The 22,272-nt window shown below is 42.4% G+C and overlaps 1 protein-coding gene across 2 annotated transcripts in view; it reads right to left on the bottom strand.

Annotated features, from left to right (window-relative positions):
- Positions 1-22,034, bottom strand: part of CLEC2L (C-type lectin domain family 2 member L) — a 29,116-nt gene extending 7,082 nt beyond the window's left edge. The window contains exons 1-2 of one of the 2 annotated variants that reach the window (XM_027842378.1): positions 21,851-22,034; positions 7,869-7,943 (exon numbers count right to left, since the gene is read on the bottom strand). In XM_027842378.1, coding sequence (XP_027698179.1) covers positions 7,869-7,943; positions 21,851-22,034 — 259 coding nt within the window. The remainder of the gene's footprint in view (positions 1-7,868; positions 7,944-21,850) is intronic. The other variant, XM_027842379.1, reaches the window with a different exon arrangement.
- Positions 22,035-22,272: the final 238 nt, after the last annotated feature.

Here is a 22,272-nt window from a genome sequence, read left to right as displayed (position 1 = left end):
AAGAACAATGGACAGGGAATGGAGAGAGAGAGAGATTCTGATCCTGGCTTGACCATGTAGCTGCACTGTGCCCTTAGGCAAATCACTTCAGTTCTCCGGGTCTCACTTCTTTCATGCATGAAATAAGGGCAACAGACTAACCTCTCTTTCTGGTTTCTTCTAGATCTCCTGTTCTAGCATCAGCAGATTCTGTGAATCTAGTCAGTTCTCTAAGCTAAGAATGCTCATTTCTTTCCAACATCCCTCATTATTACAGTTTCCAAAACCCTCTCTACCCTTACCTTCTTGCTTTTCCCCCTGAGAGAAATGATTATTAGTAACCAATGATTTGGAGAGATCCAGAGTTTCCCCTTTTTCTATAGTCCTCATCTCAAAGTTCAGTCTCTTGAAGGACATTACTGATAATGAGATTGAATTAACTCTCCTCAATCTTGGTCTGACCCAACCCAACCTTCCAAGGAATTTGAGGTGAAACTCCCAGCCCAATGTCTTCTGCTCTGGCTTGAGTAGGGGATAAATTCTTTGGTTTTCTTTTTTTTTTTTTAATGGTAATTTTTATTTATTTTTTTTGTTTTCAACATTTACTTCCACAAGATTTTGAGTTCCAAATTTTCACCCCATCTCGCCCCTCCCCCCACCCCAAGATGGCATGCATTCTAAATACCCCTTCCCCTAGTCTGCCTTCCTTTCTATCTCTCCCCCCCTTCTCTTATCCCCTTCCCCTTCTATTTTCCTATAGGGCAAGATAGATTTCTGCACCCCATTTCCTGTATTTCTTATTTCCCAGTTGCATGTGAAAACTTTTTTTTTTAAACATGTGCTTTTAAAACTTTGGGTTCCAAATTTTCTCCCTTCCTCCCTCCCCACCCACCCTCATTGATAAGGCAAGCAACTAAATATAGGTTATACGTGTGCAGTTATGCAAAACACCTCCATAGTAGACATGCTGTGAAAAACTAACTCTATTTCCCTTAATCCTATCCCGCCCACCCATTTTTTCTGTGCTTTCTTTTGACCCTGTCCCTCCTCAGAAGTATTTGCTTCTGATTACCCCCTTTCCCAATCTGCCCTCCTCTCTATCATTCCCCTACTCTCTTATCCCCTTCCCCCCCTATTTTCCTGTAGGGTAAGACAGATTTCCACACCCAATTGAGTGTGTATGTTATTCCCTCCTTAAGTCAAATTCTATGAGAATAAGATTCACTCATTCCCTCTCACTTTCCCCCATTTCCCCTCCACTGTAAGAGCCTTTTCTTTTCTGTTTTTTTTGTTTTTTTCATGAGATAATTTACCCCATTCTACCTCTCCCTTTCTCCTTCTCCTAGTATAATCCTCTCTCACCCTTTAATTTTATTCTCCACATATGAGCCCTTCATCTTCAACTCACCCTGTGCCCTTTATCTATCCATCTATATCTATATATACGTACATATAATTTTTTCCCCTCACTACCCTAATACTGACAAAGGTCTCATGAGTTACAAATATCATTTTTCCATGCAGGAATGTAAACAGTTCAACCTTAATAAGTCTCATGATTTCCTCTTTCCTGTTTACCTCTTCATGTTCCACTCGAGTCTTGTATTTGAAAATCAAATTTTCTATTCAACTCTGGTCTTTTCATCAAGAATGCTTGAAAGTCCTCTATTTCACTGAATTACCATTTTTTTTCCCCTGCAGGATTATACTCAGTTTTGCTGGATAGGTGATACTTGGTTGTAATCCCATCTCCTTTGCTCTCCAGAATATTATATTCCATGCCCTGTGGTCCCTTAATGTAGAAGCTGCTAAATCTTGTGTTATCCTGATTGTGTTTCCACAATACTTGAAATGTTTCTTTCTGGCTGCTTATAATATTTTCTCCTTGACCTGGGAACTCTGGAATTTGGCTACAATATTCCTAGGAGTTTTCCTTTGGGGATCTCTTTCAGGAGGAGACTGGTGGATTTTTTCAATTTCTATTTTGCCTTCTGGTTCTAAAATATCAGGACAGTTTTCCTGGATAATTTCTTGAAAGATGATGTCTAGGCTCTTTTTTTGATCATGGCTTTCAGATAGTCCAATAATTTTTAAATTCTCTCTCCTGGATCTATATTCCAGGTCAGTTGTTTTTCCAATGAGATATTTCACATTGTTTTCTCATTTTTCACTCTTTTGGATTTGTTTTACAGTGTCTTGATTTCTCATAAAGTCACTAGCTTCCAATTGCTCTATTCTAATTTTTAAGGAAGCATTTTCTTCAGTAAGCTTTTGGACTTCCTTTTTCATTTGGCCAATTTTGTTTTTTAGGGCATTCTTCTCCTCATTGGCTTTTTGGACCTTTTTTGCCATTTGGGTTAGGCTATTTTTTAAGGTGTTATTTTCTTCAGTATTTTTTTGGGTCTCCTTTAGCAAGCTGTTGACTTGTTTTTCATGATTTTCTTGCAAAACTCTCAGTTTTTCCTCTACTTCTTTTACTTGCTTCTCAAAATCCCTTTTGAGCTCTTCCAAGGCCTGGGACTGATTCATATTTTTCTTGAAGGCTTTGGATGTAGGAGCTTTGGCTTTGGTGTCTTCTTCTGGTTGTATGTTTTGATCTTCTTTGTCACCAAAGTAAGATAATATAGTCTGACTCTTTTTGCGCTGCTTACTCATGATCCTGGCCAATTACTTGAGTTTTAAATTCTTTGTTAAGATAAAAGTCTGCTTCCAATGTGAAGAGTGTACTGTCCCAAGCTTCAGGGGTTTGTACAGCTGTTTTCAGAGGTACTTCTAGGGACCTGTAAATTTTCAGTTCTTCCAAGGTGCTATGTTTCCTCTCCATCGCCGCAACAACTCCACCGCGCCAGCACTCCTCCTTGCCCAGGACCGCCCCTCAGAACTGTGACCCAGATCCAAGCACCAGTAAAGCAAGAGTTTCCTGCCTCAGCACTGGCAAAGAGACCCCTGCAATCCCCCTCTGATCAACCACTCAATTCCCCCTCAGTCTGTGGGCAGGAAACTCAGGAAAAAGCCACGGCCCTGGGCCACGCTCAAGACTTGCAGCTGAGACTTAGCTCCTCTCTCACTGCAGTCAGACACTTTTCCCACTGACCTTCTAAGGTGTCTTTGGCGTTCAGGGGTTGAGAAGTCTGGAAACCACCACAGCTGCCTGCGATTCAGCCCTCTGAAACCTGCTCCAGGGTCACTGTAGCCTGCGCGCCCAAGCTGAGCTGTGCTCCTCTCTCCGCCTGGTGCGATATACCTTTCCAATCAACCATCCAGGCTGACTTTGGCTGGAAATTTGTTTCACTCTGTCTTTTTGTGGGTTCTGCTGCTTTAGAACTTGTTTAGAGCCATTTTTTATAGGTATTTAGAGGGCTTTGGGAGAGAGCTCAAGACAATCCCTGCTTTCCCTCCACCATCTTCGGGGATAAATTCTTTGATTAGATTGCCCAAGGCTGGGGTTAATTTAGAAGTAAATGACAAAATCAAAGTTCATTATAATAGGTCCAAGTACTCTGTAGTATTCATTCTCTCATTAATTGTCAACCAATCAGAATTGATCACCACCCTCAGGGACACGCTTCTTCCAAGAGCATATAAGCCAACAGCCTGCTGCCATGATTGTCTTTGGCATTCAAGAGTCCCACTGATCTCTTTTATTAAAATGCTGGCATTATTAACAAAATGACTAATTACTCAGGAATTATGTCTCTCAAACTTTTTAAATGCCACAATCCCCCAAAACACACCAGTTCTACTTCTATTCCAGCATATTGATTAAAATACCCAAATGAGATATAAAAATAGACCTCTCACCTACAGAAACTGGTCAACTATTGGCATATTGTGCAACTATTCATCATCTGAGGATACAGCCATGGCTCTGTCAACTGGCTCAAAAGTAACATTGTCCCAGGATGGAGGAATGAATTCTATGAAAAGTCCTCTGTGAATCATTCAAGAATGTGAATTGCCTACGTCGTGACCTGGATTTTTTCTATGTATGATTTGAGGCCACTGGAGGTAAAAGGAGAGTTTCTCGACGATAATTGAAATATTAGTGTTACTCACGCAGTAAAACTATTACCTAAAGAAATAGCCAGGGAAGCTAGGTGGTAAAAAAGGATAGAGTGCTAGGCCTGGAGTCAGGAAGACTCATCTCCCTGAGTTCAAATCTAGCCTCAAACACTTAGAAGCTGTATGACCCTGCACAAGTCATTTAACACTGTTTGTCTCAGTTTCCTCATCTGTAAAATGAGCTAGAGAAGGAAACAGTAAACTATTCCAGTATCTCTGCCAAGAAAACCCCAAATGGGGTCACAAGGAGTTGGACAGGACTAAAATGACTGAACTACAACATGAAAAAGAAATATTCTCAGCAGGACAGCAGGAGCTTGCCAAAGACTTTCAAGACTGAGTATATTTTTTAAGTTACAAAGAACTGCTCCATCAACATAAACTAGCTTTGACTAAAGCTTTGACTAAAATTTAAGATGTTGAAGAAGAAAATCATACAAAATTTCAGATTACAAAAGAGTATCACCTTGCAAGAATTAGGTACTTAGAAACCCTTAAAGAAAAGACTAAAGGGGGCAGCTAGGTAGTGCAGTGGATAGAGCTTCAGCCCTGGAGTCAGGGGGACCTGAGTTCAAATGTTACCTCAGGCACTTGACACTTACTAGCTATGCGACCCTGGGCAAGTCACATAACCCCAATTGCCTCACCAAAAAGCAAAAACAAACAAACAAACAAAACCCTAGAGAAAATAAGAAGCTCAATTCATTTTTTGACACTGAAAGAACTGAAAGCTCCTCTGACCACACAGTCAAATGATGAAAGTGAATGAGCTAAAGAAATGAAATAACAGGCTAAAAAGTGAAAGCTATTTGGAGAATTTACAGAAGAGGTGCAAAGTTGTGATGCTCAGAAGGGCAAAGATATATCTCAGTCTCTTCATGAAACGAAAGCTCCCGAACAAGAAAAAAAAAATGCCAGCTTCAATAGCCGATAAAGTTAACGTCTGCGTGTGTGAACTTTTAATGGTGCTGGCTGACTGGATTTCAGGCCATTGCCTTAGCAAACTGAGCCCAGCAGAATCTGAAGCAGGTGATCGAAAACAGCCAGGCAAGCTTTCCACTCAGAAAACCTATACTCAAGAGAAACAGGCAAAGTTTTGGCCTCTGGCTGGCAAGTGGCTGCAGTGGCTGCTGTTAGAAATGATGAAAGGTATCGATGCAGAGAAACCTGGGAAGACTAGTCACTTGCCCATTGAGCTGCAGAAATTATAGATTTGGTAATCATCATTGATCACAACAAAAACCTAAAGGAGGTCATTGAGCAACTAATTTATGAATATGCAGAAAGGGAGAGAGTGATCACGAGGATTGCAAGATAGGTACTAGTAATAAGTTATATCAAGTTAACTGAGGCAGAGCGAAGTGAGCAGAACCACCTACAACATTGTAAAGACAAACAGCTTTGAGAGACTTAAGAATTTGGATCAATTTTGATTGGGATCAAAGCTTGTTTCCCTTAGTTTCCTCATCCGTAAAATGAGCTAGAGAAGCAAATGGCAAACCACTCTAAGTATCTTTGCCAAGAAGACCGCAAAAGGGGTCATGAAAAGTTGGATGTGACTGAAAAATGACTGAAACACACACTGATGATAGGCAAATTAGTGAACCTCTTTCAACTTCAGATTTTTCATTTGTAAAATGGGGGTAATAATACCTTTAGCACTTACTTCACAGAGGTAGCATCCTCATGTCCTCATGCTATAAAACGAGACTATATATAAAGTGCTTTGCTAACCTCAAAGTGCTGTTTAAATATCGTTGTTGTTATCTGGTTCACAACATTCACAGAGAGCTTGTGATCAACTAAAATCTCCACGTATTTCTCATGTGAACTCCTGCAAATCAGGTCATCCTCCTCCTATGAAATTTTTTCTTTCCAGACTTTATGTTTATTTCTGTTGAATGTAATTTTAATGGTTTCAGCCCATTATTACAATCTATCAAGATTGTATTGAATTTGGGTTCTTTGGTATATCATAGCATCTATTGCAGCTTGGTATCTTATGCATGCCTACTTTGCCTTCATTCACATCACTAATGAAAATACTGAACAGAACAGGGTCAAGGACTGAGCCCTGAGGTGCCCTATTACTGACCTTTCTCCAGGTTGACTGGTATATTAATCATTTTTACGTTCAGAATGCATCTAACTGGACTATCATTTTTTGTTAGTCAATTGTGTCTGACTTTTCATGACCCCATTTGGGGTCTTCTTGGCAATGATACTGGAGTGGTCTGCCATTTCTTTCTCGCTCATTTTACTGATGAGGAAACTGAGGCAAATCATGTTAAGTGACTTGCCCAGGGTCACACTGCTAGTAAGTGTCTGAGGCTGGATTAGAATTCATGAAGATGAGTCTTTGTGATTCCAAGCCCAGTGCTCTATCCACTGCACCACCTCATTGCCAGAACTATATCATTACCTGGCCCCATTTTACCACCCAGATTACCAGTCTATCATAGGAGATTTTCTCTATCAGATTCTTTGCTGAAACTAAAGTAACTGTCTATTACATTCACCAATCTAGCAACTCTTATCAAAAATGTAAATGAGGTTCATTTGGTATAATTTATTACTAGTGCCTATCTTGAGATCCTTGTGATCACTCTCTCCTTTTCCACATTTTCATAAATTAGTTGTTTGATGACCTCCTTTAGATTTTTGTTGTGATCAATGCTGATTACCAATCTAATTTTTGCAGCTCAAAGGGGAAGTGAGTGACAAGTCACAGCTTTGAAGGCAAAGCAGTGTACCAATTGGGATACCATCTTAGGATTGTGGGTTCACCAGGAAGGAGAATTTCTTCTCCCACCAGTGGCCCCATCCCTCAACTACTTCTCACATTGGAACCATATTCAGCCCTTATGACCTCTCCCTCTGACTGGCTTTTTAAGGAGGAGGCCCAGACCAACCATGTCTTTAATTCTTTCCAGGCTGTACTCCTGACTCTCTGTGGATAGTGGATAGAATAGATAGATTTAGTGGATAGAGTACGAGACCCAGAGCCAGGAAAACCTGAGCTCAAAACCAGCCTAGGACACATAATAGCTGTGTGACCTTAGGCAAGTCATTTAACCCCTGTTTGCCTCAGTTTCCCCAGCTATAAAGTGGAATAAGAAGTAAATGATCTGTGAGGATCAAACGAGATATTTGTAAGGTGCTTGGTACCTAGTAGGCACTTAATAAATGCATGTATCTCTCCTTCCAGGGAAACATGACATGAACATAGATACATAGGTAAACATGAATATGGGGTTATTGGTACTGTGAAGAAAAGATCAGAATTTGGGGATATTTGAGTAGGGTGAGGGCAGGAGCACCTGAAGGACTTAGATAAGGCTTGACAAAAAAAGTGGTACAGGAACCCTAAAACTTCATCTGTATAAATGGGGGGGTTAGGCTGGAGCAGGGGTTCTTAGCTTTCTTCATGTCATGGACCCCAAGGAACCCTCTGGCTCCTGGTGAAGCCTGTGGAGTCCTAAGAAGAATATTTGTTTTCTAGATTCATAATTAAAGGAAATGCTCCATTTCAGTTAGAGGTTAGTGAATATAAAGATGGAATTTGCTCCCATCCAAGTTCATGGACCCCCTGAAATTTATCCATGGATGCTTTGGGGGTCTGCAGACTCCAGGTTAACAACTCCTGAGCTAGATGGCCACTAATGCCCTTCCAGCTCTAAATCCTACGAATACAGAATTGGATTTTTGTATTTGGGGCTTTCTGCAAGGGAGATATGCTGGTCTACTTCTGGGCACACGGTAACTGCTAGTACTTACCATACTGCCTGAGTTCTAGTAGATAGAAGACTGATTAAAAACTCACTCACCAAGTATACTCATCACAACGAGGATGGCAAAAAGCAGGACTGCAATGGCTCCTAGCAACAGGCGGGTCGTTGTATCTAGAACAGAGAAGGGAAAAGGGATTTAGCTCCTGCCCCTGTCCTTCAACCCCCAAACCCAAAGCCCTTTAGCACAAGAAGGACTCAGAATGCAGATGGACTTGTCCCAGGGTTCAGGCCCCTACTCTTCCTTCCCCCAGACTTCCAGGAAGGGGGAGACAGTGCAGATGCCCTCAACTCATTTCCTCTGGGCTCCAGTTCTAAAGTGTTTAGGAGGGGCATGACCACACACCCGGGTCAAAGGCCATAATCTCTGCCTTTAACTGGCATCTTAGTGTCTCAGTTGCATCACTTGGCACCTCCATTCACCCTATACTCACCTCACCTTTTTATCACTTATTTTCCAATCTCCAGGCCCAGGGGTTCTAGCTGGTTAGATTGTGTGTGTGTGTGCATGTGCATGTGCGTGTGTGTGTGTGTGCGTGTGTGTGTGTGTGTGCGTGCGTGTGTGTGTGTGTGTGTGTGTGCGTGTGTTTTAACCTTATCCTCATCACCTTCTTTATAGCACAAAACTTCTCCCATCAGTACCTTCACTAAACGTAACGCCAGGGTCTGAGGGTTGTCAAGTGTATGTAAGGGGAAGAGGGGGAGGGGAGGTGGAGAAAGAGAAAGAGGGCAAAAGAAAGGAGGAGAGATGTGAAGAGAGTACATTTTGATAGCTCAGTCACTAAAAAGCTCTTCATTAGAGTGATTTAGAGGAGGCTTTTTAGGTCATTTGGTGAAACCAGGCCCTAGAGTCCTCAACACACAGACAATTAAGTTACCTCACACTGATTCAAAACTTGTGATCCCTTAGGCACAAACTGAACCGAAATTTGCTCTTTACAAAAAAAAAAAAATCACTGCACAAGTTAATAGTAGGGGAAAAGGATACAAGAGGAAATATCTAGCTTGGTGAAGAAATAAAACTGTCTCCAAGTAATTGTTTAAATTTATTTGCATTGCTATTAATGTGCTAATTCCAAATGATTCTTATGTATTCATTAAAGCAGATCCTGGGGTTCTGGTTCTGTATGCACTTACTTAACCACAGAGTCTTGGAGTTGAAAGAGACCTTAGAGTTCACCAAACCAACCTCCCACCCAAGAAATCCATTCTATGTCATCCATCCTCTGTATGGATATTTCCTTGGATGGGGAGCTCACTCCCTATCAATGCGATGATAAATGTCTATTGTGTCCAACAGCCCATCTTAACTGTTACTGAGTTCTTTCTTCTATGAAGCCAAATCTACCTCCTCATAACTTATACCCCCCCCCTTTCCTCTACCCTAATCAACTGATATAGTGAAATATGACTATGTAAATGTTCTTGGGCATTTCTTTAACTTGCTTAGCCTTGTTTGAATCAGACATGGTACTTTGGAGAGATAAGTAAGTAACTGAGTATACGCTTCAGAAGTCAAGTTCAAGCCTCTCATTTTATAAACAAGAAAACTGAACCCCAGAAAGGGGAAGTCACTAGCCTACTACATTGTTGTTGTCGAGTACTTTTTCAATCGTGTCCAATTCTTCATAACCCCAGTTGGGGTTTTCTTGGCAAAGATATTGGAGTCGTTTCCCATTTCCTTCTGCAGCTCGTTTTACAGATGAAAAAACTGAGGCAAACAGGGTTAAATGACTTGCCCAAGGTCACACGGCTACTAAGGATCTGAGGTCAAATTTGAACTCAGGTCCTCTTGACTCCAGGCCCAGTGCTCTATCCACTGCACCCCCTAGCTGCCGCCTGCTTATTATATTTGGGCAAAAGAAATAGAATTCATTCATCATCAACCTTTCGTAGTGCCTCATAATAGCTGACACTTTAAACTTTACAAAGCCCTTTACATGCTTCATCTCTCGAAGCCCCTTTGAAGTAGGTGCTACAGTATCATTCTTTCCATCTACAGTTGCCTCAGCTAAGAATGGAAGAAAGACTCCCTATGACCATATAGCTAGAATGTCAGTTGAAATCTGAACTCAGCTCTCTTCTGAACACTATTCTTCTTCACGTACAACACTGATTCACCTATGAACCTAATAGGTTTTATAAGATGTGATCTCTGCCCTCATAGAATTTGCAATCCAGCAAATCAGTGTATAATCTATTCTAAGGAATATAATGCAGTCAACTTTCAATTATCTGTGGAATTGGGAAGAAGTGGTATAGATGACCAGGGCCGCTAGGTGGCACAGTCACTTAACTCTGCTTGCCTCAGTTTCATCATCTGTAAAATGGCACACTACTCCAGTACCATTTTTTTCCCCCAGTCTTTGAATCCACAGTGCTAAGCACAGTGCCTGGAACATAGCAGGTCCTTAATAAATGCTGAATTAAATTGAAATCAGAAGGTTCAACTTCAATACAAATTTAAAATGTGGCCCCAAGCACTAATGCTTAAACCCACCATACTTCCAGAAGGCTCAGAGAAAGCCGCCATGACATCTAGGACATCAGTGCCTGGAGCCAGGAACCTTCAGCTGGTTGGGGGGGTGGGGGAGTGAAAGGGAAAAGGAGGGGGGAGGGGAGGGTGGTGAGGAAGGAGGAAGAACAAGCTGAGGGGCTGCAGAGAATTTATCATCTTGAAGAGCCTTTTCTGAATGCACGTGTGTGGCGTTGGTCAGGAAGCTGTGGGTTTAGGCTAATGCGCGACGCCCGCTTTCAACATTGAGAGGTTTGGGTTCAGTAACAAACTGCAGCTCTCTAGCCAAGGATATACATACATACTTACTTTTAGTCCTTCCCTTTCTTCCACCTTCACCTTCTCTGATCCCAGGCTGCACCCAACCCTTCTCAGTCTCCCCAGCTCACCTCCAGCCTTCCCACTGATCACGGCTGCGGGACTAAGGAACGTTCTCCCACTAAGACATGTTTGCTGAGTCTCATTGAATTGCCTGTTATATTAGAAGTTCCTGGGGCAGCGAGGTGGCGCAGTGGGTGGAGCACTGGCCCTGAAGTCAGGAGGACCTGAGTTCAAATCTAGCCTCAGACCAAACACTTGACACTTACTAGCTGTGTGACCCTGGGCAAGTCACTTAACCCCAATTGCCTAAAAAAAAAAAACCACACACACACACACAAAACTAGCTCCTAATCTGAGGCTGGGGGCAACAGAGAAATGGACAGGAGAGAGAGGCATAGTACCAATATGGAGGGGAAAACTTAGTACTCTATGTCTTTGGTTTCAACTCTCTCAGCGACTATATATAAATATATATGTGTGAATAAATTAAAATGTGAATATATTAATAAAATATATGTTACATTATATATGTGTGTATGTGTGTATATGTACATGTCTATATATATAGGCAGTTACAGACCTGGAGTCAGGAAGACTCATCTTCCTAAGTTCAAATCTGACCTCAGACGCCCATTAGTTCTACGACCCTGGGTAAGTCATTTAACCCTGTTTCCCTCCGTTTCCTCGTCCATAAAATGAGCTGGAAAAGGAAATGGCAAACCACTTCAGTATCTCTGCCAAGAAACCCCCAAATGGGGTCACAAACAATAGGACATGACTGAAAAATGACTGAACAACAGCACCACTTAAATATATGGGGTACTAAGTTTTTTCATATATATACATATATATATCTACACACACACACATATACGTGCATATATAGACATACATATACACATACCAAGTGTCCACATATTTATATAGCATGTATAAATACACACATAAACACATATACACATGCAGTGTCCCAAAAGACTTTTGGGATACCCTGTATATATATATATATATATATATATATATATATATATATGAGTGTGTACTGATGTTTACAAGCATTATTACTTGGAGGGAGATTCAGACAGTAAAATTGACCTGTTATTTGAAGTTCTCCCTCCCCAGGCAAGGTTTTCATAACAAAGACAAAATCCCTCTGTCAAAATTAAGCAAGTCTATAGACTTTAATCTATCCAACAGAATAATAGTAATGTTACTGTTGGGAGGGCCACTCTTGGAGATGATCTCTTCCTAAAAACCAGGCGTCTAGTCCAGAGTGTTACAAAAACCAAGGAACACACCCTTTGGTTAAAAAATAAGGTTCCATCTATTTAATCTTAGTTTTAGGGAATCCCACGGTCTCCCAAAACTTGATTGTCTTCTAAAAAGGAAGACAGATGAGACTTTAAATAAGAAGAAAGGAAAAAGGGTTTGAGTATATGAGTCATGCTTTTTTAAAGTTCAGGCAAGGTTTACGCTTTAGCCAAGGACACTGCATTAATATACAATTAATATCTAAAGTGTGAGGAAGAGAGAGGTAAACTTTTTCATTGTTGTTCAATCATTTCAGGCATGTCTGTCTCTTCATACTTCTTTTGGGGTTTTCTTGGCAAAGATCCTGCAGTGATTGGCCATTTCCTTTTCCAGCTCATTACAGATGAGGAAACTGAGGCAAACAAGGTTAAGTGACTTGCCCAGACTCACAGCTAGGAAGTGTCTGAGACCAAATTTGAACTCAGGTCTTCCTGACTCCAGGCCCTTTGCTCCATAATCTGTACCACCTAGCTTCCCTAAAAGCCACCAAACAGAGGGATAATGTCAGGGCAGCTAGATGGCACAGTGAACAGAGCTCCATCCTTGGAGTTAGGAGGACCTGAGTTCAAATCTGACCTCAGACACTTGACAGTAGCTGTGTGACCCTGGGCGAGTCACTTAACCCTGACTGCCTCACCAAAAAGAAAAAAAAAAGAGGGGTAATTGTTGTTGTCCCTCTCTTGCCAACATCTCCTCTACTTACAGCCCCTAAGATAGTTCAGGCTCTTATCACCACCCCACCCCCCTTAGACTATTTCTATAGTCTCCTAATTGGCCTTTCTACTTCTGGGCTCTCTCCATTCCAATCTATCCTCTACTCTGCTGTCAAATTGACATTACAAAACACAGATCTGATCAAGACCATGCAAGCAATACTTTTTTTTGGTATCATGATCTCCTTTGATAGCCAGGTGAAACCTATAGAGTCCTTTTTTAGAATCATGCTCTTAAATACTTAAAATCAATTATATAGGATTATGAAAGAAATCAATTATAATGAAGTATAGTTATAAAACTATTTTTAAAACAAATGCATGGACACTTACTCTAGGATAAAATACAAAACCCTCGGCCAGACAGACAACTACAGCCCTCCCCAATATGGTTCCCACCTATGTTTACATTCTTATTCCCTAACTCCCCTTCAAACATTCTCCAATCTAGTCAAACTGGCTGCTAGCTCTTCCTCATGCCATCCCCCACTCCTGTCCCTTTGCATAGATGGTCCTTCATGTCTGGAATGCATTCTCTCCTTACTTCTGAAACCCTTATAGAAGCCCTGGCCTCCACCTTCATTCTACTTTCTATCATTCTAAAATGGCCCTTGGGAAAGAATTCCCTGTTAGCAAAATCTCACTCCTAGCTTTTTGCTGTCCCAACCAGAGCTGTCCCAATGAGGAATTCCAGCACCGAAGACTAATTGACCTGAGTCTGGGTGAGTCCTAAGATGTGCCCACTTCAGTGCACAGGAGCCACACCTTGGTAAGCCATCTGGGCAGACGAGCTAAACCGGGTTGACAAGCCTCAAACCTGTTGGTTAATTAGAGGGATGTCTAGCCCAAGTACATGGAGACTGTCACCAGTGGAATGGGCAGATGAGAACAATTTGTTCCAACGGCCATGAAGGCCACTGAAGCAGGCGCTATGGAGGGCTTAGAGTCAGGCATTAAAAACACCAAGGTCATCCATCCATTGCATCCTGAGCCATCATTAGTCACTGTGACTTTTGTCCTGCCACTGAACTCAATGACTCAGGAAGAGAGGGTGAGGCTGATGACTTTGTGCAACTCAGCCTCACTTAAATCCAAGTCACACACAAATCAAGACATCACCAGTGATGTCATTGGTCCTCTGAGAAAACAAAGAAACAACATCAACAGCAATGGTTGAGATAGACCAGCGGCAGAGGTCTTGGGAGTCGATGAGGCTGAGGAACAAGGAGGCCAGGGGACTGAAAGAGAACAGGGGTTGGGACAGAGAAGACTATGAGCCAGATACTGGCCTTCCTTTAGAGGATGGGGAGTGACCAGAAGGTGGAAAGAAGAGAGCAACAACAAACCAGACATAAATGTAACAATAGCTAACATTTACATAGCAGCTAAAGGTTTGCAGAGCGCCTTATAAATATTATATCATTTGATCCTCACAGCAACCCGTTGAAGGAAGTGCAGTAATTATTATCGTCCTCATTTCACAGAGGAGAAAGGAGATGGATAGCGGCTTGCCCAGGGTTACACAGATAGGAAGCGTCTGAGGCAATATTTGAACTTGGGTCTCCCGCACTCCAACTGTCTCTGGAGACAATGGGTTAGTTGTAGAGGACAATAGGTAATTGTTGACTGAAGATGACAGGGAGAAAGTCTCAAAGTGGCTGTGGGAGAACAAGGAGTATGTCGACTCCTATCACCCACCCTGTGGGTCAGCCTTTTGAGGAGGGAATGGTCACCCTCACAGAGAGAGCCAAACAGTCCTGGAGTCTTTGGAAGTAAACTGGGCTTCAGTGAGCACATTAAGGACCAAAGAATGTGAGACAAAGAGATGTAGGATGAAGGGGACACAGAGTAGAGAAGGACTCAGGGAGCCACAGTCAGGAGAATCTAGGACTGAATTTATTACTGGCATTTAACTCTCACTTTGCTTCCTTCCATTATCCCCTTAATGATCTTATCATAGCATCATGTATTTGGAGCTGGAAGAGATCTTACATGCCATTTGGTCCAACCATGCTAGGTGTCCCACGTGGCATTGGCCCTCAGGTCACAAGGAGGCTGCCCCAGTAAGAAGGCAACCCTGGGAACCCAGTGCTTGGAGGGAGGCAGGGAGTGGAGGAAGAAGTGTGCCCGAGCTTATTGGCGCCCTCTCTGAGGTCCACTTCTGAGCCCAAATGGTTTGGAGTCATACCATTTGTTCTGTTAGAGAGTTTTACAGCTTTTTAGCCCTTCAGATCCTGGACAAGCTATCTGAAATCAAATCCCCAAGTGTCCATCATGGCTCCGCCAATGAATTCTCTAAACCCCTTTGTGTGGGGCCTGCATTGAGCCACAACAGCACTATCCTAAAAGAACACAAGATGGGGATGTTGCCCCAAGAAAAATCTCTCTCTCTCTCTCTCTCTCTCTCTCTGTCCTCTCTCTCTCCTCTCTCTGTCTCTCTCTCCTCTCTCTTTCTCTCTCTCTCTCTCTCTCTTCTCTCTCTCTCTCTCTCTCTCTCTTCTCTCTCTTTCTCTCTCTCTCTCTTTCTCCCTCTCTCCCTCTCTCCCTCTCTCCCTGCCTCTCTCTCCATCTCTTTCTATCTCTGTCTCCTCTGTCTCTCCCCCTTGGTATGTATGTTTCTTTTGCTGTGCCTATTCCTCTCTTTATATATCTTGCCATATTTACTACAATAATAGCAATATTTATATATCATTTAGGCAGCTAGATGGCACAGTGGATAGAGTGCTGGGCCTAGAGTCAGGAAGACTCATCTTCTTGAGTTCAAATCCAGCCTCAGACACTTTACTAGCCATGTGACCCTGGGCTAGTCACTTAACCCCTTTGACCTCAGTTTCCTCCTTTGTAAAATGAGCTAGAGAAGGAAATGAACAACAATATATCATCTACTAAGTTCCAGACACTGCTAAACACTTTACAATTATTATCTTATTTTGTCCTCATGACAACCCCAAGAGATAGGTGCTATTATTTTACAGATGAGGAAACTGAGGCAAACAGAGGTTAAATGACTTGCTAGAGGTCACATAGCTAGTAAGTGTCTGAGACTGGATTTGAACATAGGTCTTCCTAACTCCAATGCATATATGTGTGTGTATGTGTGCATATACACAAATACATATATATATTATTCTTTGTTATATTTGTTGAAACGCTTCCTGACATTGATATAAAAAGACACGAGATATTTTTATACATTTAAAAATGCAATTAAATTGAGTTGCTTTCTACTTATGTGGGCCTCAGGTAAAGTTTTACTGCTAGTTTTTTATAAGAAGAAGGTTCCCTCCCACCTTGGTCTATAGCAAATATCATTATAACAAAAAAAAAATGTATACAAGATAGCCAAGATGCATCTGAGGGCTCACCTACCTATTGGGACAACATTCAACATGGTATCAGGAAGCAATATGGCGTAGTAGGTAGAGGGCTGGCTTTGGAATCAGGAAGATGAATTCAAATCCTGCTTTCGACAAATACTAGCTGTGTGCCCACAAGCAAAGCATTTAACCTTGCAGACAACTCTCTAAGAGTCTAAGCTGCAAGGTAGATGCTGATCCTACATTGATGGAGAGAGTTTCTACACTAAGATTTCCCTATACCCATGAAGGTACAAGTATGGACCCTCACCCCATAATCAGGGGGCAGTGAAAAGCATACCGGACAGGTCAGCAGTCAGACTACCTGATTTTAAGACCCGCTTCCACTATTAATAATCAATTAACAATGGGGCAGCTAGGTGGCGCAGTGGACAGAGCACCAGCCCTGAAGTCAGGAGGATCCGAGTTCAAATGCGGCCTCAGACCAAACTCTTGACACTTACTCACTGTGTGACCCTGGGCAAGTCACTTAACCCAATTGCCTAAAATAATAATAATAATAAATTGACAAGCATTTAATAAGCCTTAAGTCAAGTGGACAAGTCTCTTCACCTTGCTGTGTCTCGGTTTCCTCATCTGTGAGATGAGGGGGTTGAACTGGAGGATTTGTAAATTCCCTTTCCTTTCTGGAATTCTGTGGATCCAAAAGAACATGGCTGACCCTTGGAGTTTATAGTAGCAAGATCTGCTCTGTCTAGCTTTTCGTTTCTACAAGCTCTTTAGAGATATATGCACCCCTCCCTCTCCTCCTAGTCACGCACAAAACACTGAACCATTCAAGGAAAGCGGCCTAAACTTTGGACACAGGTTGAGCAAAGTCAGGGCCTCGCTAAATTCCCCTCTTCAGATAAGCTCTTTTTAGAGTATTTTTGTCATGTGTTTCAAGCCCCATCTCACTCTGCACTAACATACTATATTAAAGTTTAGCAAAGATTGTGAGAAACCAGAGTGGGGTGCCTCCTTCAGGGGACAAATGACCTGATAAATTAGTCTGCTGGAATGTTAAATTAAAAAACAACATGGCCTGAGAAACATGTGGCAGACCTTATGCCCTATAGGAGTATTTGGCCTTATTTGATTTATATCCTAGGGATAGTACCTACACCACCGCCCTCCCTCCCTCCACCAAGTCATGGCTGCTAGCCCTGGATAATAACGATAATAATATCTAGTATTTATATAACACTTTCAGGTTAGCAAAGAACTTTCTAAATATTATCTCATTTTATCCTCATAACAATTTTATCCCATTTTACTGATGAGGAAACTGAGGCACATAGCAGTTAAATTACTTGCCTACGGTCACACTGCTAGTAAGAACTGGGGCTAAATTCGAATTTAGGTGTTCCTGACTCCAGATCCAGTGCTCTGTCCACTGTGCCACCTAGCATCTCTGGGAATAGGGAGTGAAGAAGGACACTCACCTCATTCACATCAATGTCTTGTCTGGCAGGATAGTCTTCCACCAAGACCCATTTAAAACTTTGGCTGGGTATGTAGTAATAATAATACTTAATACTTACGTAGCACTTTAAAGTTTACAAAGCAACACCCTGTGAGGTATGTACTATAAGTATTACCATCTCCATATTACAGATGAGAAAACTGAGTCTCAGAGAAGTTAAGTGACTTTCCCGAGGTCATACAACTAGTCAGTTTCAGAAGCAGGACTTGAACCCTGATCTTCCTGACTTCAGGTCCAATATTCTGTCCACTTTGCCACATTGCCTCCATAAAATATGGGCAAAGAAAGGCAGAAAAGGAAGAGGCACCTTGGAGTGGAGAAGAGAAAATAAATGACTCTTACACTTCTTCCTCATGGCCTAGCTCAGTGCAAGACACAAGTTCTGCAGCTGATAAATACTGAATCAAATTAAAGGGTTAGAGGGAAGAGGAAGAATGGCTGGCATCACATGGACTTTCCAGTTTGTGGGGTAGTAGGAGCCCTCCAGCTAAAGGTTCTTCCAAAGAAAATGGAGAGAGAGAGTAGAGCATGTGTATTTATAAACAAGTCCAAACTGAGTGCTCTCAAATACTCAAGTGGACCTGTTACAGTGTTATTAGTATTAACTGTTATCAGTTCCAGTGATGCAAATCAAAACACCTTCATGCCTGGCCATCCTCTGCAACTCTTGACCATGTTCTCCCAACGTTTGACACAGAGTGGGGATCCAATTGTCTGGAGGCCGTCCTTGCTTTCTCCCAACGTCACAGGGGTGCCATGGATGACTCTGGCTATCCACCTATCATTCCTTGCTCTTGTCACATGACCAGCCCATTTTTGCTTCCTGTCATATAATTCCTTGAAGACATCCTTTAACTCTTGTTCTTCTCTGGAGTTCCTCATTTGTTACATGTTGCAGCTTGTTCATGGCCACAATGCTCTTCTCCATTGCAACCCAAGAAACAAACCAAGCAGGGCAAATTGAAATAACTCTAACTTGGCCCCTTATTCTTTGCTCAGGACTGAACAATGGGTAGCTTGAAGCCCAGACCTCATCCCTCCTTAGGCATCATTGTGATTCCTGATCTTGACCTCGTTTCCAGTTTAGATTCTACCACCCCCACCTTTGCTCCTATCAGCTTTATTGTTGGTCTCTCCTGTTCTTGATCTTAGATTATTTGTCTAATGACAGCAAAGAAATTGTTCTTCAATCCCTTTTCCCTTTCATTTCTGACTTTCTGTGACTATCCAAACAAGGGATGGTTTACAGCCCTGAACAAGAACACAAAGAAAATTATAGATATTAGGTTGAAAGATATAATCTGAGGAAAAAAGAAAGAAGTCAGAGCTGTATCCAGTGTACAGAAGAAGCTAGCCAAGGGGTAGCTTGGTGTCTTTGCTATAGCTTATAAGAGAGTGGATGGGTGACATGACAGGGAGCACAAGGCACCTAAAGGTAAGACAAGGCAGAGGGTCAAATGCCTGCCAACTTATGGTGTCCAACATATGACAACAGCAACAAAGAGGACTTAAAAATAAGGTCAAATGTACTTCAGATGGGAAACCTTCCTGCTTGAGAAGATAATTCCATGGCCTTCCTCCAAATAGAAAGAGAACAATAGTTGACTAGTAAACTTGTTTGGAATGGTCAGAGTGGACTCTGATAGCATTTCCCTCCTCATCAACTAAGAATATCACATTGACACTGTAGGGGCTGGTTGAAATACACCTGATAAAAGATGCAGACATGGGTACAGTCTATGGATTCGGAAGAATGGCCATCAGGACCATAACCCTCTAGTCCTCAAAACAGTAGCAATGATCCCACCCTTTCTCAGCCCACAGGATCTTCAAGGCCCTAGGCAAACTCGGGTGGAAATGGGGAAGTGAGAAAGGCTATGAAACCAGGAAATAGGCTGATCTGATATGAGCTACCTTTGAGATGAAGAATTGGGTAGATCTTCAGGGTGATTGAAGTGATAATTTATATATAATTGAAGTTATATAGTAGAGGGTGGGATAGGAGCCTTAGAGCTAACTGAGAAAGGGTCATTTGGTTCAGTGGTGGTCCGTGAAAACACAAATTATGTTCTCTGACAACAAGCTGGATTCCTTCCAGCCCCAGTAAATCCCCGTGTTCTTTTTGTTCTCCTTGGCCTCACCCAGGAATTGGATAAGGCCCTTCTAAGCTATATAGAGATGTATTTTCTTGATCACTGGTACAGCAAAGAACAGAACTAGAATTAATGGGTAGAAGTTACAGGGATGTAAATTTTAACTAAATATTAAGAAAAACTTCCTAACAATTAGAGATGTTCCGCAATAGAATGGACTGCCTTGTAAAATGGTAAACTCTCCATCACTAGGGTCTATAAGTCTAAATCAGAAGATAATTTGTCAGGGAGGTTATAGAAGGAAGCTAGAATTAGAAAACCTATTTTTAAATTTCTTCAAACTCTGAGATTACATGGGTCTCTGACATATGACAAGGAAAGCCCAGTACAATATGTCTGTGAGTGCTGTCCATAAATAATTCAGGCAGAATACACACTGAGGAAAGGATGCATGCTGGACATTACCAGATAAAAATTTGACCATGAAGAGAATGGCCCCAATCAACATCAGAAAACACCAAAGGTATGGCTTGATGACATGCTTTATCCTTTCTGCTTCTCCATTGGACTGTGGTTTACAGGCAGAGGAAAACTGTGGTTGGATGTGGAAGCATGACAGGAATGCTTGCCAGAATCAGGAGATAAATTTAGAGTCACAATCAGAGGTAATGCTTTTGGGAAAGCTATCAAAGTGAAAGACATGGTCCAAGGCCAGTTGGACTGTTTGAAAGGCACCAGGTAAACTTTGGATGGGGATAAAGTGCACCATCTTAGTCAAAGTGCCCATTATTTTTCCCTCTGAAGGGAGACGAAAGGATAGTGATGAAAGATATAATCTGAGAAAAAATGAAAGAAGTCAGAACTGTATCCAGTGTACATGTTGAAACCCAGTGAGATGTTGGCTCATGGGCCTTGATGAGGTTCAGCAAGGGCTGAAGTGGACCTTACCATGACATATTTGAAGTGATCAGGGGTTAACAGGAATCCTCCCCTACCTTCTCAGCACTGTGTAGCATATTCTGTCCTGACAAGACATCTGTCTTCTAAAGTCTACTAAAGTCTTCTAAAACAACTGCCATATTTCTCTTCATCTTCAATGCATGCCTCTGCAAAGTCACCATCCAGGGCTTCTAATTTCCAATCTTACATCACCACCGCCCCTTCAGGAAGTCCCCTCTACCACTTCAGTGTTGGCACAAGCATTGCCTAAATCCAGATTTGTCAAGGAAGTGTGGTGGTGTGGATAGGGTGCTATCTTTAGAGCAAGGACGACCAAGGTTCAGTTTTTCCCTCAGATTGATTATGGCACCCTGGGCAAGTCACTTGCCTCTCTATGTCCCAAGCAACTTTCTAAGACTGTAAGGTGAAGTTGCACTGGGAGAGAGAGTTTCTTACATAAATTAAATTAAAAATCTAATACCTATCTAAACACAACGTATCAGGTTGATTTCTCTCCTCTAAGTCATGTGGGGTACTCAAAAGTAGGTTAAGTCTTTGAGGAAAGCTAGCTTTAAAAAAGTATAAAACGTTTATCAAGGGAGGGATACATGTGTGGGATACTGGCTTCTTCTTCACTGTCCAAATCATGACTTTATCTTCATTTTTGCTGGGTGAGGCTGCTTCATTTCATAAGGCTACTCAGTTATGTCATGTTTTGTTATTAATTTTCCCCAAGAATGCTTTTATCTACAATCTCATTTTATCTTCACAACATCCTTGTGAGGTTGGTAGGCAGGTACAATATTCTCCAGCTTGTGTATGAGCAAAGCCATGCCCCAAAGCATCAAGTTACTCATGCAAGGTCACATTGTGAGTTAATAAGCAAGGCCAAGGTGAGAATCCAGTTCTTTTAAATTCCAGCACAGGGCTCTTTTTTTTTTTTTTTTTTTTTTTTAGCCAATTGACATTTTAAATCTGAATTTTCCCCACTCCCAAGCCCCAATCTCTATGGACAAAAGACCGAGGTAACTCCGATAATTATGTCTCTGACAGGCATGAGAACCAGTGGACCCTCACTCTCGCTACCCAGGCTGATCAGATCTTACCAGGAAGTCTGCAGAACGGCGGGAGGGCTGGAAAAGACAGTAGGGTATGATGGAGTCATACACTGGTCAGAAAGGATAATACCCCAACAGAGGATGTCCTAGCTAGGGACCCTGAGAAGAGAACAGGATTCTCTGGGGGGGCAGCAACCATGGAGGAGGAAGGAGGATGTTACTTGCTTACCCTCCAAGGCCGCCTTCCAGCTGGTACTGCCCTCGTACCCGGATCCTGATCTTCTCAGCAGCACCTCCTGGCCCCGGCCCTCCCCGTCCCCAGGGGACAGTACTCTTGGCAAAGGAGCCGACGCGGCTGGAGCGGGTGGTGGAGGGGGCCGGCTCCTCCTGGGGGGCTCCCGGACAGGCTCCATGCCCCCCTCCCGCTCCGGTGCCCCCGCCCCTCTGCTAAAAGGCGCCTGGCACTTCCGTTACCAGGGTAGGGGGAAAACAGAGCCAGAACTGGCCAGAGACCCTCCTCTTCTCCCTCCCTCCCTCCCTCCCTCCCGGGTGAGAGCAGGAACTGAGGATGGGAGGGACGCAGAAGAGAGCTTCTGCAGCTCAGGCACAGTGGTGGTGTGTTCAGCTCTCTCCCGACCAGGATCCTTAGCA

The sequence above is a fragment of the Vombatus ursinus genome, unplaced genomic scaffold (genome assembly GCF_900497805.2).
Source record: "Vombatus ursinus unplaced genomic scaffold, bare-nosed wombat genome assembly UNPS02014870.1, whole genome shotgun sequence".
Lineage (NCBI taxonomy): Eukaryota > Metazoa > Chordata > Mammalia > Diprotodontia > Vombatidae > Vombatus > Vombatus ursinus.
Note: the sequence above shows the minus strand (reverse complement) of the source record. Positions and strands in the feature narration are given on the sequence as shown.